Here is a 14,771-nt window from a genome sequence, read left to right on the forward strand (position 1 = left end):
AAGGGTGTGATGGCAGAGCATTTAGAAATACATAATATCATCAAGCAGAGTCAGCATGGCTTCATGAAGGGAAAATCATGCCTAACAAATTTATTGGAATTCTTTGAGGAGGTAACAAGCAGGATAGATAAAGGGAACCAATAGATGTAATATACTTGGATTTCCTAAAGGCGTTCGATAAGGTACCGTACATAAGGCTACTTAATAAGATAAGAGCCCAAGGTGTTGGGGGTAGTATATTAGCATGGATAGATGATTGGCTAACTAATAGAAGACAGAGAGTTGGGATAACGGGGGCATTTTCAGAATAGCAACCCCTGTAACTAGTGGAGTGTCACAGGGAACAGTGCTGGGGCCACAATTATTTACAATATATATTAATGACTTGGATGAGGGAAGTGAATGTACTATCACCAAGTTTGCAGATAACACAAAAATGGTGTGCTGAGGATGACACAAAGAGTCTACAGAGGAATATAGACAGGTTAAATGAGTGGGCATAAACATGGCTGATGGAAAATAATGTGGGAAATGTGAGATTATGCAACTTACATAGGAAGAATAGAGGAGCTGAGTACTATTTCATTGGAGAAAAACTGAAGAAAGTTGCAGCCCAGAGGGATTTTAGGGTCCTCATGCATGAATCACAAAAAGCTAGTTTACAAGTTCAGCAGGTAATAGGGAAGGCAAATGGAATGTTGGCCTTTATTTCAAAGGGAATGGCGTATAAAAATAAGGAAGCCTTGCTAAAACTATACAAGGCGCTAGTTAGACCACACCTAGAATACTGTGAACAGTTTTGGTCCCCTTATCTTAGGAAAGATATATTGGCATTGGAGGCAGTCCAGAGAAGGTTCACTAGGTTAATCCCGGGTATGGAGGGATTTTCTTATGAGGAGAGGATGAGTAGTTTGGGCCTGTAATCGTTGGAATTTAGAAGAATGAGAAGCAACCTTATTGAAACATAAGGTTCTTAGGGGGCTTGTCAGGGTAAATGTTGAAAGGTTGTTTCCCCTTGTGGAAGAGTCTAGGACCAGAAGGCATAATCTTAGAGTAAGGGGGTCAGCTATTTAAGACAGAGATGAGGAGGAATTTCTTCTCTCAGAGGGTAGTGAATCTGTGGAATTCTTTACCACAGAGGGCTGTAGAGGTTGGGTCATTAAGTATATTCAAGGCTGAGATAGACAGATTTTTAATTGGTAAGGGAATCAAGGGTTATGAGGAAAAGGCAGGAAATTGGAGTTGAGGATTATTAGATCAGACAAGATCTCATTGAATGTTGGAGCAGGCTCGATGGGCTGAATGGCCTAATTCTGCTCCTACATCTTATGGTTTTATGGCCTTATGGTCACCTGGGTGGATGGCTCTGGGGTGTGCACCTGCTGATCCTCCTCCTTATGGGTGGCCAAGGGCCCCTAGCAGACTCCTTGAACAGGAGGGGTAGTTGGAGTGAGATCGAGCTGCCCCACGCCTGTCTTGTATACACACTGTTGGAGGCCAAGTATGGCATCAGTGATGGAGTTCAACCTATGCAGCAGTGTAGGAGTGACATCCTGAACCAAGGTCTCCATGGCGGAAGCCATCCTACCAGGGTTGACCTCAGTGCATTGGCATGCCGGCGCTATCACCTCCCCTGAAGGCGGACAGGCTCCTCCATCATGCCTTGCAATATGAGGAGTGCAGCAGACATCCCTTCCTGATGCTCCTAAGCTTGCCTTTGCAGCTCCAGCAACTGTGACATGGTTGAGTCCAGGGGCTCGTCATCTGACTCAAACTCAGCAAATTTCTGGCCTCCAGGAGTCCTCCAAGTGGAGGACACCAGTGAAGACCCTGCTGCTGCCTGCTGTGGATCAGGCAGTGTGATGTGATCACTAGATTGTGATCCTGATGCTTTTCTAAAGCTAGGTCCCACCAAGGTGTGTCTCTCTGCGTTGGTGGAGGGTGTGGGTGAGCGCTGTGACAGAACTTCAAGGAAGGTGCCTTCAGATTCCTCATCAGAGGTTTCTTCCTGGCTTGATTGGAAGTCCTGGATCATGGACACTGTTGGCAGTTTGGCAGATGTACCTGTGAAAGCCAGGAGAGATAATTAATGCATGGCAGTGGCCTGTGAAGCAGGACACGTCACGCACAGCATGGTTGTCTGATGGATGTTGCACTGTTGGATTCTCACTTGGTAGAGCAGCGCTGACCTCATTGTCAGCACAGGACCAGTCCAGATCCTCACCAGTCAGCTGGGTGGCTGTGTTTTCAAAGTCCATGAGGACCTTCATTTCAGGCATTCCTCCACCGGTAAGTGACCTCTGCCTCTTGTATGCCAGCTTGTTCTGCATAAATAGAGGTGGAGAGAGTGTAAGCAGGATGCCTGCCAGACCAGATGATAAGTATGCCTGGTGTGTGTGGTGGTGAGTGATCCCATGGATGGGATGAGGACAATGAAGGTGAGTGTGAAAGAGTGAATGGTGATGTCCCTTGAACTGGCAGTGAGTGAGATCCCTGTGGATGTGTGATGGTTTTGTAAGTGTGTGAGTTGAGAGTGATGGGAAGAGTGACTATACCCTGGTGGAACGAAGGAGATCATTCATCCTCTTGCGACACTGGGTAGCTGTCCTCTTTTGCAGGGCATTGGCGCTGACCACCGCTGCCACCGCCTCCCAAGCCAGGGGTAGAGGACATCAAGGCGAGCCTCCACTGTATCCAATAGGCATTTGAGGGGGCTACAGTCTTCTTACCTTTCGGGGCCATGTGTTCTTTGCAGCAGTGGTGGGCTGGGAGCATTGAAAGGTGTACACACAGCTGGACATTAAATATGGCGCCTGGCATGAAAAATGCCAAGGTGGTGGAATGGTGGGCAAATGAGAGCCCGCCCGCTATGGAAACAGCGTGTTTATTGGGAATGCATAATTAATACAGTGAGATAGGGATGATACGGCGTGAGGAACTGCCATTGTGGTCGCACTTACTACAAATCTGGGACGATTGCCCCGTCAATGTTTTCATGTGAAGCAACTTTCGTCTTTTTCCAAAAACTTGCTTAATCTAAAACATCTTAATATAAATTCTTAAAATAAGCGTATAATTTTGAGACCCTTAACACAGATATATTCTCAGCTTCAGTTCTTATTGGGTTAGCCATCTTGCGATAGATTTTTTTCCTTAATTCTATTGTGTCATGGAGATTTAAATTTAAATCAACACCATGATAAATTATTAGAGCATATTCTTTATGGAGCATTAACGGAGGCAGTTCTGAGCACTGATTGCAGCAGGGCATTACTCCCAGTCCACAGGAATAAATTATATAAATGAAACACTGATGTTGAAAGGCTTTCAAAAATCCTCACTGCCACACTGTAGTCGTCATTTATACCTTGTATGGTTTTGCACTTACTGGGCAGAATTTAATGCTGCCCTCGGGAGGGGGCTAGGAGGTGGGTGGGGGCCACAGAATCAGGAGAGAGGATGTTAAAGGGAGGGGGCGGGGGGAGGGGGCAGGAAAGGTCAGAGACGGTCCACTTAAGGATTTATCCCGTCACCACTGGTATATGGGCAGGCTGTATGCCATGTGGGGAGGCCACCCAATATAAGTTGGCAGCCTTCTTGCAGGCACAGGCACCCTTTGGCCCATTGAGGGTCTTTCCCAACCCTAATGGCAAGGGCCACCCTGGCAAAAAAAACCCTGCCATCTACAAGGACCCCCACCCCTTGCCAAGGCCAGCCCGACTGATAATGGCAAGCTCCACAAACCTACCTTAATTCTGGGGCCTCCTCGGTCTTCGCTGCTCGAGGCCTGCTGCAGTCCCAGCAGTGGTCACTGCTCCCAGTGACTCAAAAAATGCTGCCTTTACTTTGAAATTTGAGGAGTGTGGGCTCAAAAGTGTTAATAAGTTTGGCAACTGCAACCAATACGTTATTTTTAAACAACAGATAGTGCGATTTAGTTGTCAGTAAATGAAGGGAATAACATCTGGAACTTAACCACTGACTTTCGCAATATAGAGATAAAACAAGATCACAATGAAATTGTCAGAATGGAACTTGCCCAGCAGTTGCTATTAAAGATGTTGATATTTTGATACTGATAATTTTAGAGATACTGATATTTTTAGAGATACTGATATTTTGATTTTGATATATTTTTTTGTTTGTTTCTTTGATCCACTTTTTGAAATGATGTATGTACTGGTTTTGTTTGTAGAAGTCATACCAAACGTCGTGTTAGAGACTGAACAATGTATTTTTAGTATAACACAAAATGGTTGCTTGGTGGACTGAGAGCTGATGAGAAGAGGGTTAGGTTGAGGACAGACAATGACCAGAAGAGAGAGAACATGCCCAGACATGTAAGCAGAAACTAGTCAGACTGCACCCACACACAACCTTGGAGCAAAGGACCAGCCCAGCATGGTTCGAATGCTACAATCAGGATGTGGGCAGTTGTGATGACCCCCAAGGACCCATCATCTCATTGGAGGGTAAATTGAGGCTGAAAGCACTGTGCCAAGGAGAAAGCGACATCACTGAGAATATAGTATGCAGGTCCGACAGAAGGGTATAAGAGCCGAATGTTCAGGAAACTCGGAGGAGAGGATAACCTGGTCAGCTATCAATGTAAGTTACAGAACAGGACGGCTCAGCCACCTGATCTTGTCTGTCTCTCAAGAAGCCAGCCAACCAGATTGTGGGTATACATCAGCAGATATTTGTATCAGTATTGTTGCATTGATATTGATTAATATGCTAAGGGATTTAGGTTAATAAAAGTGTTACTTGTAATGCAAACAAAGTGTACATGAGTCATTGATATCCAGAGTAGACTTCCAAACCACAAGGGTTAAGTAGCTGACCCACGGAAGGACATAGCATACAGGATGAAACCAATGCAAAATTAACCGGCAATGCCTGCGTGGGAAAGACTCTGAGATTGTTATTGTGTTGAATTACTTTCTTCTGACTCACTGCATTTGGAGCCCAGCAACACATGGAGCTCATTCTTTCCAGCATGGAAGTGATGGCGAACTCCATTGTCTGCACTTACAGATCCAGCCATGATGCAGCATCTGATAGCCGATGTTTTAGCTTCCATTGCAGAACAAGCAGAAGCCACGCAACATCTGAGTGCTGCGGTGGAAGCACAGACAGAGGTCATGAGATTTCAGTTTGTTGTCAGGCAAACCCAGCTTGGTGCCATACAAAGATGAAACAATGGAATGCGGTGAGAGGGAGAAATAAAAGATAAGAATAAGAGCCAAAGCCAAATGGAGAGGTACACAAAAAACAACAAGGGAAAGCCGAAGAGGGGCACGGAGAAATAAAGTGAAAGACATTGAGTGAGAGAGAAAGTGAATTAGAAAACGTGTGACAAGCAATGACAATTACAGAAACATAGAACTATATATTATAGAGATATATTTGTTTTTAATGCCTTTTGTAAATAATGGCATGGGGATTTAACTTAGTAAAGATATAGGACTGTAGTTTAATTTGCCTGGAATATCCCTGGCGATGTAAAGTGCTTCACTTGTTTATTTGTCCCACTGTTTATATCAGTGAGTGTTGGGTGATCTTGAATGTATCTATGGAATAGATTTACATGTGTTTGCTCCCATTGGGTGGGAAGTGGTCAGTGCACTCACCCATTGGAAGCAGTTGGAGGCCTAATCAATCTCAATCATGGAGCTCAACTCACCCAATTTAGCTAAAGATCCATGAGGAGTGCCATGAAAGGTTTAGCATTGGGATGCCAACCTGAATATCAGTGGAAATGGGGGCGGATGGGGTAAGACCTGGTATTTTAATTGTGCTGCCATCCTGTTCCTACCTGCCAAAAGGGTTGACGAGCGTCTCATATAACTCATTCTGGTACCTACATTTTGTAGATGATGAGGACCCTTCACATTCTCTGCATGTTTCAAAGCACTACATAATCAATGAATCACTTTTTGAAGTGCTATCACTATGGTTATGTCAGAAAACAACAAATGCTGCCTACACTGTTATTAGATCGGCAAGTAAAAGTGAATTAAGTGCATATCAAATGAAACATATGCTTTCCATCCATTTTAGTCAATAGTGCAAAACATAGCCCTATAAATGATTAAACTTACAAGGTTCCTTGTCATCTCAACCAGAGCTGCAGGGCATGGCCAATAGATACGTAACTGCCTAAGATACAATTATCATGTCAAAAGTTTACAGAAGATAAATTAGTCAGTAATGAAATGCAATTTTTTTCTTCTAAACATGACCAACAATGCGACTGATAATTGAGTGAAACATTTGTGTTGCATTTCTAAGTAAAGAAAGGAGAATGAGCATATTTACGTAGCACCTTTCATGGCCTCAGAAAACATCAAAGTGCACGAGAGCCAATGAAGTACTTTTGAAGTATAATCACTTTTATAATTTAGGAAAACCCAGCAGTCGATTTGTACAGAGCATGGTCCCACAAGCAGCAATAAAAAAGTGACCAGATTTTGGATACACTTAAAATAGAAATTTTAGCTATAAAATAAACATTCAATCCTCACTTTGGACTGGGGGCAGGGTAGCAATCAATGAGGGGGGCCTTTGGAGGGTCGTATGTCCTCATTTAGGACATTATAAAAATGATAGTCACTGCTATTAATTATTTTCACGGATTGGCCATCTCTTACAGTTGAGGAATAAGTTCAAAACAAAGAGCAATGCTTTGTGGTAGTTATATAAGCACTAAAAAAAGATGTGTCAGGCTCCCAATAGAATCTCATTCTTAACTGACTTCACTGATTTCACTTTTCAAAGCTGCTTTTCAATTTACTAATTATTCATATTAAAGTGTTTTTGAAATGCTTTAAAAAAAACCTGCTTGTGAAAGTCAGCAGTTCATTTTAAGTCATTTAATTTATTGACTGAATAATTCATAACATTAGGGCAAAAGGGCTTTTACATCTTCCTCATTTGAGGATTGCTAGTTAAGCAATATTTTCAATAGATTAATGAATAAGCTGCATTCAATGTACTTCTTGAAAACCCCACAAACCACACTATACAAATAGGACTGCTGAAAATATCTGCTTTATTAAAATTAACTGCTCAAATATAAACGCTGGTGTAAGGTTATTACACTGACTATTACAGTGCCTTTATCAAATGAAGATTTTATAATACTGGAGGCCTGCACAGCTAGATGAATTGCAGTAAGAAACTAAGCCATATCAATCATAACATCTGCTGGTGTCATACTTGGACTGCAGCTCCCAAAAGTATTATTTCTCCACTACTGTATCATAAAAAAATTATGGATTACTGTGTTTTCTACTGGGCAAAAAAGTACATCAATCTGAACTATGTAACACACTGCTTGAGATCTGTATGATTGGAATGTACATCTGTTATCAGCTCACGCTTACCTATTTCTAATGCCAAGTTTAAATTGCTCTGTAAGTAATGGTATGACGCATCTGGCTGGGCTTATGCCCTGTCGGGGCTGACAAAATGATTAGGTTAGCAACAATTTCAGAATTTGTTGTGTGATATGTTAGCCCCTACTCCACTTCTGTCACCAGAAATAGAATAAATTTCAAATCTCTAAAACATATTCTAAGAAACCATAAATCATGTGAAGTGACAATGCCACAAATGGGTTCTAATACTTCTGTACTATACAGGCAACTTAAAGTATTTTTTCAACAGCATATATAACTTAAAATATATTGAGATAAATATCTGTATGTATTAAATATCTTCATCACTAGCGACAGACTATATGTTCTTTTACTCACATTCTATGGGTCTCCTAATCTTCATGAGGTCTCTCCTAACTGATACAGTGAGGTAGACCAAAGTGATCAACTTCTCCAGCATATCACAGGATTTGGAAAAAAGGCAGGTTAAATGGAGTTCTTATGTTGCTGTTTTCACAACGCAATTGGTTGGACAGACTTATTTAAAAGCAAATTTAGGAAAGCAGGAATCTGTCCAGAGGTTTATTAGATTGAGACAAAAGTATTATTTTTTATTCATTCATGGGATGTGGGATTTGCTGGCTAGGCCAGTATTTATTGCCCATCCAAAGTTGCCCTTGAGAAGCTGGTGAGCTGCCTTCCAGAACCGTTGCAGTTCATGTGGTGTAGGTACACCCACAGTGCTGTTAGGGAGGGAGTTCAAGGATTTTGACCCAGCAACAGTGAAGGAACAGCGATATACTTCCAATTCAGTATCATGGGTGACTTGGAAGGCACATTTCCCTTGCAAGGATGAATCAGGAGCGGGTTGTCTACCACATGGCATTAGACAACCAACGTAAGAGATCTGGTGTTGTAAAAGTAGAAAAATGGCTTTAAGAGTTCAAACGAAAGTAATTGTTATTAGGGTAGATGGTGATGAATATTGTAAGTTCCCAAGTTTTTGCACTTCTTTAAACAGTGTCGTGTGAAGGGTTAGCTATGTAATTCATAATATGGAAAGTAAAGTTGATCAGGGAAGAAAAGGGAATGTGGCTAGCCTGTTTACTTTGCTTGTTATTATTGATTCATTGAACACTGGGGCACTGATCTGTCAGTGAGAGGTTTGGCAATTAGTACCTGTTTCATCTTCTTCCATGTGGCTCTAGGCATCTTGTTCCAGTTGTCTTCTATAGGGATCGTTTGGTAAATCTCATTAAGGAAGTTTTGAAAAGTCTGTTTTTTTGAACTGTGTTCTTTTCTCTTGTAACATTTGGCAATGTACTTCCCCATCTTTTTCTAGGTCTATCAGTGCATTTACCTAAAAGTCAACTTGTTGAGCCAAGGACTTTCCCACATACCCCCTACTCTTTCACTCTTCTGCAGCAATCTGCATTCAAACTTTTAAAGATGGCACTCTAATTTTACATGAGAACCACCAAATATGGTGAGATTAATCACACTGAGTCTACAGAACAGTAACAGGCCATTTAGCCCAACAATAGTTTATGCTAGCATTTATGCTCCAAATGACCGTCCTCATAATGCTACAGAGCACTGGTGATCTAAAGACTCAACTCAATGTTGGAGATCTGGAACAATTCAGATCCCTGTATTTTTGTGGTCTGTGAAATTTACTCTGAAGTAGTCTTCTGATCACCTTTCTTATACCAATTGGTATTGTATGTCTATATAAAGTCAGCTGCCTCCTTTCAAGGTTAGAGGTCAAACTTTGTCCAGTCTTCCTCATTGCTCAACACGCTGAAAATAATGGTGGTTTATTTTCTCTGACCTACCATTATGGTTTCATTATCTATGTTCGAGAATTCAAGATGTGATCTGATCAGAATACTGTGGGGCTTGAACATGACTTCCGCTGATCTGTACACTACTTTTTTGGCTATATAAGTCAACAATTCTATTTACAATGTTGATTCATTTTCTGCAACAATTATACACATTGAGCAACAATTCTACTAAAATTTCATGGGCAGAATTTTACGGGCGTGCACCCGGCCTGATCAGGCATAAAATAGCGCGCAATGATGTCGGGTGAGCATCCCGACGTCATCGCGCACTCGCGCGATATTCAGGTCAGCAGGTGCACACGAGAATCGGCAGCATGCTCACCAACAATTAAGAGGCCTATTAAGGCCATTAATCAATTAATTAAAAGCTATTTTTCGCTGACCGTCCAACCTTTTGGTTGGCGGGCAGGTCAATCAGCCAGGCGGCCTTTGCATTTTTGAGGAAACCTCATCCACAGCGGGATGAGGTTTCCACATTACTTTTAAAAAAATAAAAATGCTTTGACAGAATTTTTACTGCGTCTTTTATCATGTGAGTGAGTCCTATGTGGGGACATGTTTTTCTCATTTTCAAAATCTTTATTCTTGATTTTAAAATTCTCCAGCTCTCTGAGGCAGTGCGTTCTCCCCCCACACACTTTGCAGTCGGGGGCCAATTGCGGGCAGCGGGCGGTTTCCTGGTCACTCCTGGGCCTGCCCGCCACGCCCGCCCGACAACCCAAAAATCCTGCCCCATACCTTTCAAGTATTTACAATTTCATTTGTTCCCAATTTACTGACTAATTGTGCTCCCCTTTTTTCTTCCATTGAACACTACTTTACAGCTGTCCACATTAAATTTCATCTACTATTGCTCTACTCACTAACATATTTCATCTTACAGTTCCTGAGATTCAGAAATTCCTCCTAGTTTGGTATTGTATGTGAACTTGTTCAGCTTGCATTAGGTTTCTGAATCCAAGCCATTGTTATAATTTACAAAACAGTGCACTTCCTTCCGAGCCCAAAAGTTACAAGTCCCTGCTACTTCGTGTCCTTTAGTTAATTGCTTGTCTACTCCCAAGATTTAGCCTACCATTTTAAGTATAAGTTATTGCCTTTTAAATAATTATCTTTTGTGCTACAGTATTTGTCAAAAGGTTTTTTTTAGATGAGAAGGGTCATGTTGTAGGGTTGTAGTGACTGAAATATCATTTCCATAATAAAGTCAAGGAGGTTGGGCCATTAGAATCTTCTCCTTCTGAATCAATGCAGGCTGCTGTTTCCTACATTGTGATTATATAAATAATTTACATCTGATACCTTATTCCTAAAGAAAAACACAGGCCGGAATTTTCCAGCCCAGTTGGCATCAGGCGTCATGGCGGGCAGGCAGGGAACGATATGGGAAGAAGGCCAAAAATCTGTTTCACACAGTTGTGAAACCAGTTTGCGATCGTCCGCTCCACCCATCAATGGTGGGCTGCATTTCTCACCACCGCATATCAGAAACTTAGGGCGGAATTTTACCCTTGGTGTGAGGGGTCGGTGGGGGTGGTCGGGGAGCCGACCGCCACCCACAATCAGCAGCGCTCCATGAATTTAAGCAGGGGGCCAATTAAGGCCCACCCAGCGTGATACACAGCCTGGAATGTGTGCGAAGGGGCGGGCGGGGGCATGATGTCCGCCAGGTCCAATCAACCCGGTAGCCGATTCAAATGCGGCCTCAGCAGCCTCTGGAAAGCTGCCACTGAAGGATGCAGAAGTGTTGCAGATGGACACCGTAGCGGGTGGACACGGCAGGTAGGAGGGCAGGTTGGCGGTGCAGTTAGCCACACATTTCTCCTGGAGGAGGTGGCAGCGAGGAGAGAAAGGCTTGTCCCCAGGGACGGGAGGGGGAGGCCCCGCCACTTCATTAAAAAGGCCTGGGAGGAGGTGGCATCCGAGGTCAGCAGCAACGTTGTGGTGAGGCTCACATGGGTGCAGTGCCGGAAGTGCTTTAACAACCTCCTGTGATCGGGAAGGGTGAGTACCGTGTTGGCATGGGTCACTTTGCAGAACAGGTGAGAGCTGCCCATCCCCCCAAGGACCTCAGGGGTGTTACAGTCTGATTGGCAAATGTCAATGAGGCAGAATCTGGCCAAGAGGGTGAGCCCTGGCTGTTTGGACTGAGTGCCTTGAGGCTCCAGGGTCACGAATGTGCTGAGTCCTGTGAGGTGTTCCTCAGGTGGGGTTGGCCAGGCGGAATGGCACTGCAGGTAGAGGGTGGACTAATCAATGCTCCTCTGTCCTTTCAGGAGAAAACATCCCATAACAATGCAGGGAGGTTGCAGACTGAAGGGGGACCCCCACACCACCTCATCCTCTCATGATAAGAGCAGGGGGCCCTGGAGCTGGAGAGGCTCCATGAATCTTGGTCAAGCAGCCGTGCTAAGGTAGGGGTGCCAGGGGGAAGTAAGAGTGCAGTGCACTGGGATAAGAATGTCGGTTATTGCTACCATTCCAGTGTACTCTCTACATTGATGTGAGCCTTGAACCTGCAATCCCCTTTGATAATCAAAAGACAAGGGCATCATGGTGCATTTCTCTGTCTCATCAGGGTGTCGGGCATGCACACTGATAGCCTAATGAGTTAAACTAATGACATGTCCTTCTTCTCCCTTTTAGGCTCACCAGTAGTTTGTTATGAGGAGCCTGAAGGCCCACCCCTGACCCCTGAGGACCACCATGCTCAGCACGCACCTGCGTCACACCCTCTCTGTCAAGCAGGTACCAGCACTGATACCAGCACCTCGGTGGACATAATATCGCCATGTAGTCTATCGCTGAGGGCATTTCACACTCAATTGATGTGCAGACAGAGGCAGAGAATGCCCAGGGCATCGGCAGTCGGAGGACTGATGGGGACCAGGGCAATGCTCAGTTGATGGCTGATGATGAGCTTCTGGAGTCGTCCCTGAGGTAGCAGATGCTGGATGTCCAGCAGGTGTACGGGAGGGCCTGGCGGAGATACATGAGGGAATGCGTGCCATGGTGTCTGTTCTGGAGGAGTCCATGTGGAGCATAAGCACAGCATTGACTCTCATGGCCGAGCACAATGTCTCCTCCATGGAGACAGTGGCAACTCTCATGGGAGAGGATCCTCCAGGGATTCAAACAGGGATTTCTGGGGATGCGCTCGGACCTGCAAGCCCTCACACCGGCAATGACCTCAGCTGGTCAGTGTCAGTGTGGGAGATGGATTGGGCACCCAGTATCCCAGCTAGATGCCCATCCATCAATAGTGAGCAGGGAGGTCCAAAGCAACCTCACTTGGCACATGAGCTGTCTGTGGTCTCGGCGGGCTCCTCTCAGGGCATTCTGGATGATGGCAGCAGCTCCTCTGCCTCTCTGCCAGTGACCATGGCATCTGATGAGGCTGCACCAGCTGGAGAGATGCCAGCCATGGCACTGGCTGCTTAAATGCCCTCTGAACAAGGATGATTAGGGATGGGCAATAAATGCTGACCTAGCCAGTGATGTCCACATCTAATGAATTAAGAAAAGTGCGCAACTAAAGTTTAAACATGGCGCCCTGCATGAGGAAAAGCTGAGGTAACGGCATGATGAGCAAATTGGAGGCTGCCCACCAGTGAGACAGCATGTTTCTGTGGCTGCTTAATTACAGAAGCGGGAATGGGATGAAATGGCGTAAAAAGCTAAAATGACTTTTTTCCTGCCTGCTACTGCACTCTGTGTAAATCTGGGATGATTCTGCACACATGCTTTCAAAGCTTCTCATCTTGCATTTACCAGGACAGAAGCAAGAATGCCAAATTTCAGAGGGAACAACAATTTAAATCACAAGAGAAAAGGGTGTTCATTTGTTAGCAAGACAGCTTGGATTGTTCGAGGCTTTGCCATACCTATCCTTGCAAAGCTTAGAACATAATGACTAACGCTAGATATTATTCTGCAACTGGGCAGCACTTGCTGAACAATCCTGAGTGTGCTAAGAATTTACACTAACAACCGATTAAAGAGTATCAGTCAGGCTCACGATATAACTCACTTTTGCTTGCTAGAAGCTAAATATATTCATATGCAGGGACCTATCCTCTGCAGGCAAAAGGAATATGTCCAGGCATTGCATCTATTTTGAATAAACAGAAGTATGGGGGCCTATAGCTGCCAGTGCATTTGCCATTGTAACACCTCAACTAATCGGGGTCGATATGCATACCAATCAGCACCCCCATTTCTCATGCAGTATAAATCATTGTTCCCTTTGAAACTTGTCATTCTTGCATCTGTCCTGATGAGTGCAAGATAAAAATCTTCGTCAGCATGTGTCTTTTTTCAGGAATACTCAAGTTCTATGCTAGCAAGCCACTTCTCTATTCCGTTAGTTTAGCCTATATTAACAATTCACATCATGTTAGTTTCTTTACCACTGCATTTTCCAAAATAGCAATCTCAGTGAAACAAGAGTACTCATTTGATTTTTATACTTTATATCCCACAGCAAAATCAAAACTGCATTGGTAACATAGGTTAATACCTCCAATGCTGAAAGCAGAAGAGTAACTAACAAAATAACTAACTTAATCACAGCAAATGAATCCCCTTTTAATACTGTCAGATTACAAACTCTCTTTAATTCTAATGAAGTAAAACACAACAGATTAAATCCGTACATGCTCTCACAAAATTTGGTAAGGGTGCTGGGCTTCTCCTGGTTCCTTCGCTGTCGAAACCAACGCTGAATTGTGCGGACATCCCAATCCAGTTGTTTGGAAAGCCCTTCCAGTCTCTTCTCATCCGGATGCTAAAAAGAAGAAATCAGCCAATTAATAAATTCTTCTTCAACAACAATGACAACTTACATTAATATAGCACCTTTAGCATCGAAAAAAATCCCAAGATGCTTCACAGAGGCGCCATCAGAAAAATAGGCACTCAGACAAAGGGAAATGTAAGAAAGATTAAGGGGGGTTTAATCAAGGCCTTAAAGGAGGAGAGTGAAATGGAGAAGTTTATAGAATGTCACTGTGTGGTTTCTTTTCACTCCCATTTTCTTGAAATGAAAATGAAATGCCAATATCTTTTGGTTTCATAAGTTGTTTATTTCTGATTAGCTCCTATTTAAATTACTCTAAATTCCATGCATTATTAAACAGAAAATTAGTACAACTTAAAATCATGCTGCATCTTTTATGTAGAGGTAGAATGTTAAGGATTCCCACCAAAACAACAATTTCCAAAAATAACAGGAATCCTAGCTGGAAGGGTGTAATCCACATCTGAGAGTGTAAAAGTACATTTTCTAGCTGCATTATCAACATTGCTGCTCTGAGAGGGGTTTTGGCACTATCATGGCACCTATCGATCAAAATGGGTGGATTTATGAAGATCATGAGGGAGTAGTGCAGCTGTTTCCCATCCTTTTTAAAATGCACTTTTCCTTTTGAATAGTGTTCACATCACCATGGAGAGTGGTAATGCTACAGATATTCCTGTCAAAGTAACAACGAGGCTAATGTCTTTCTCTATTATCAATATGAAAATGCTACAGCAACTTCAG

At 43.4% G+C, this 14,771-nt stretch overlaps 1 protein-coding gene across 6 annotated transcripts in view; it reads right to left on the reverse strand.

Moving 5' to 3' along the window:
* The window catches only part of cers6 (ceramide synthase 6), a 319,130-nt gene that overhangs the window by 168,766 nt on the left and 135,593 nt on the right, over positions 1-14,771 (reverse strand). For all 6 annotated transcript variants that reach the window (XM_041201235.1, XM_041201234.1, XM_041201233.1 and 3 more), the window contains one exon: positions 13,885-14,015. In XM_041201235.1, coding sequence (XP_041057169.1) covers positions 13,885-14,015 — 131 coding nt within the window. The remainder of the gene's footprint in view (positions 1-13,884; positions 14,016-14,771) is intronic.

Source organism: Carcharodon carcharias, chromosome 12, assembly GCF_017639515.1.
Source record: "Carcharodon carcharias isolate sCarCar2 chromosome 12, sCarCar2.pri, whole genome shotgun sequence".
Classification (NCBI taxonomy): Eukaryota; Metazoa; Chordata; class Chondrichthyes; order Lamniformes; family Lamnidae; genus Carcharodon; species Carcharodon carcharias.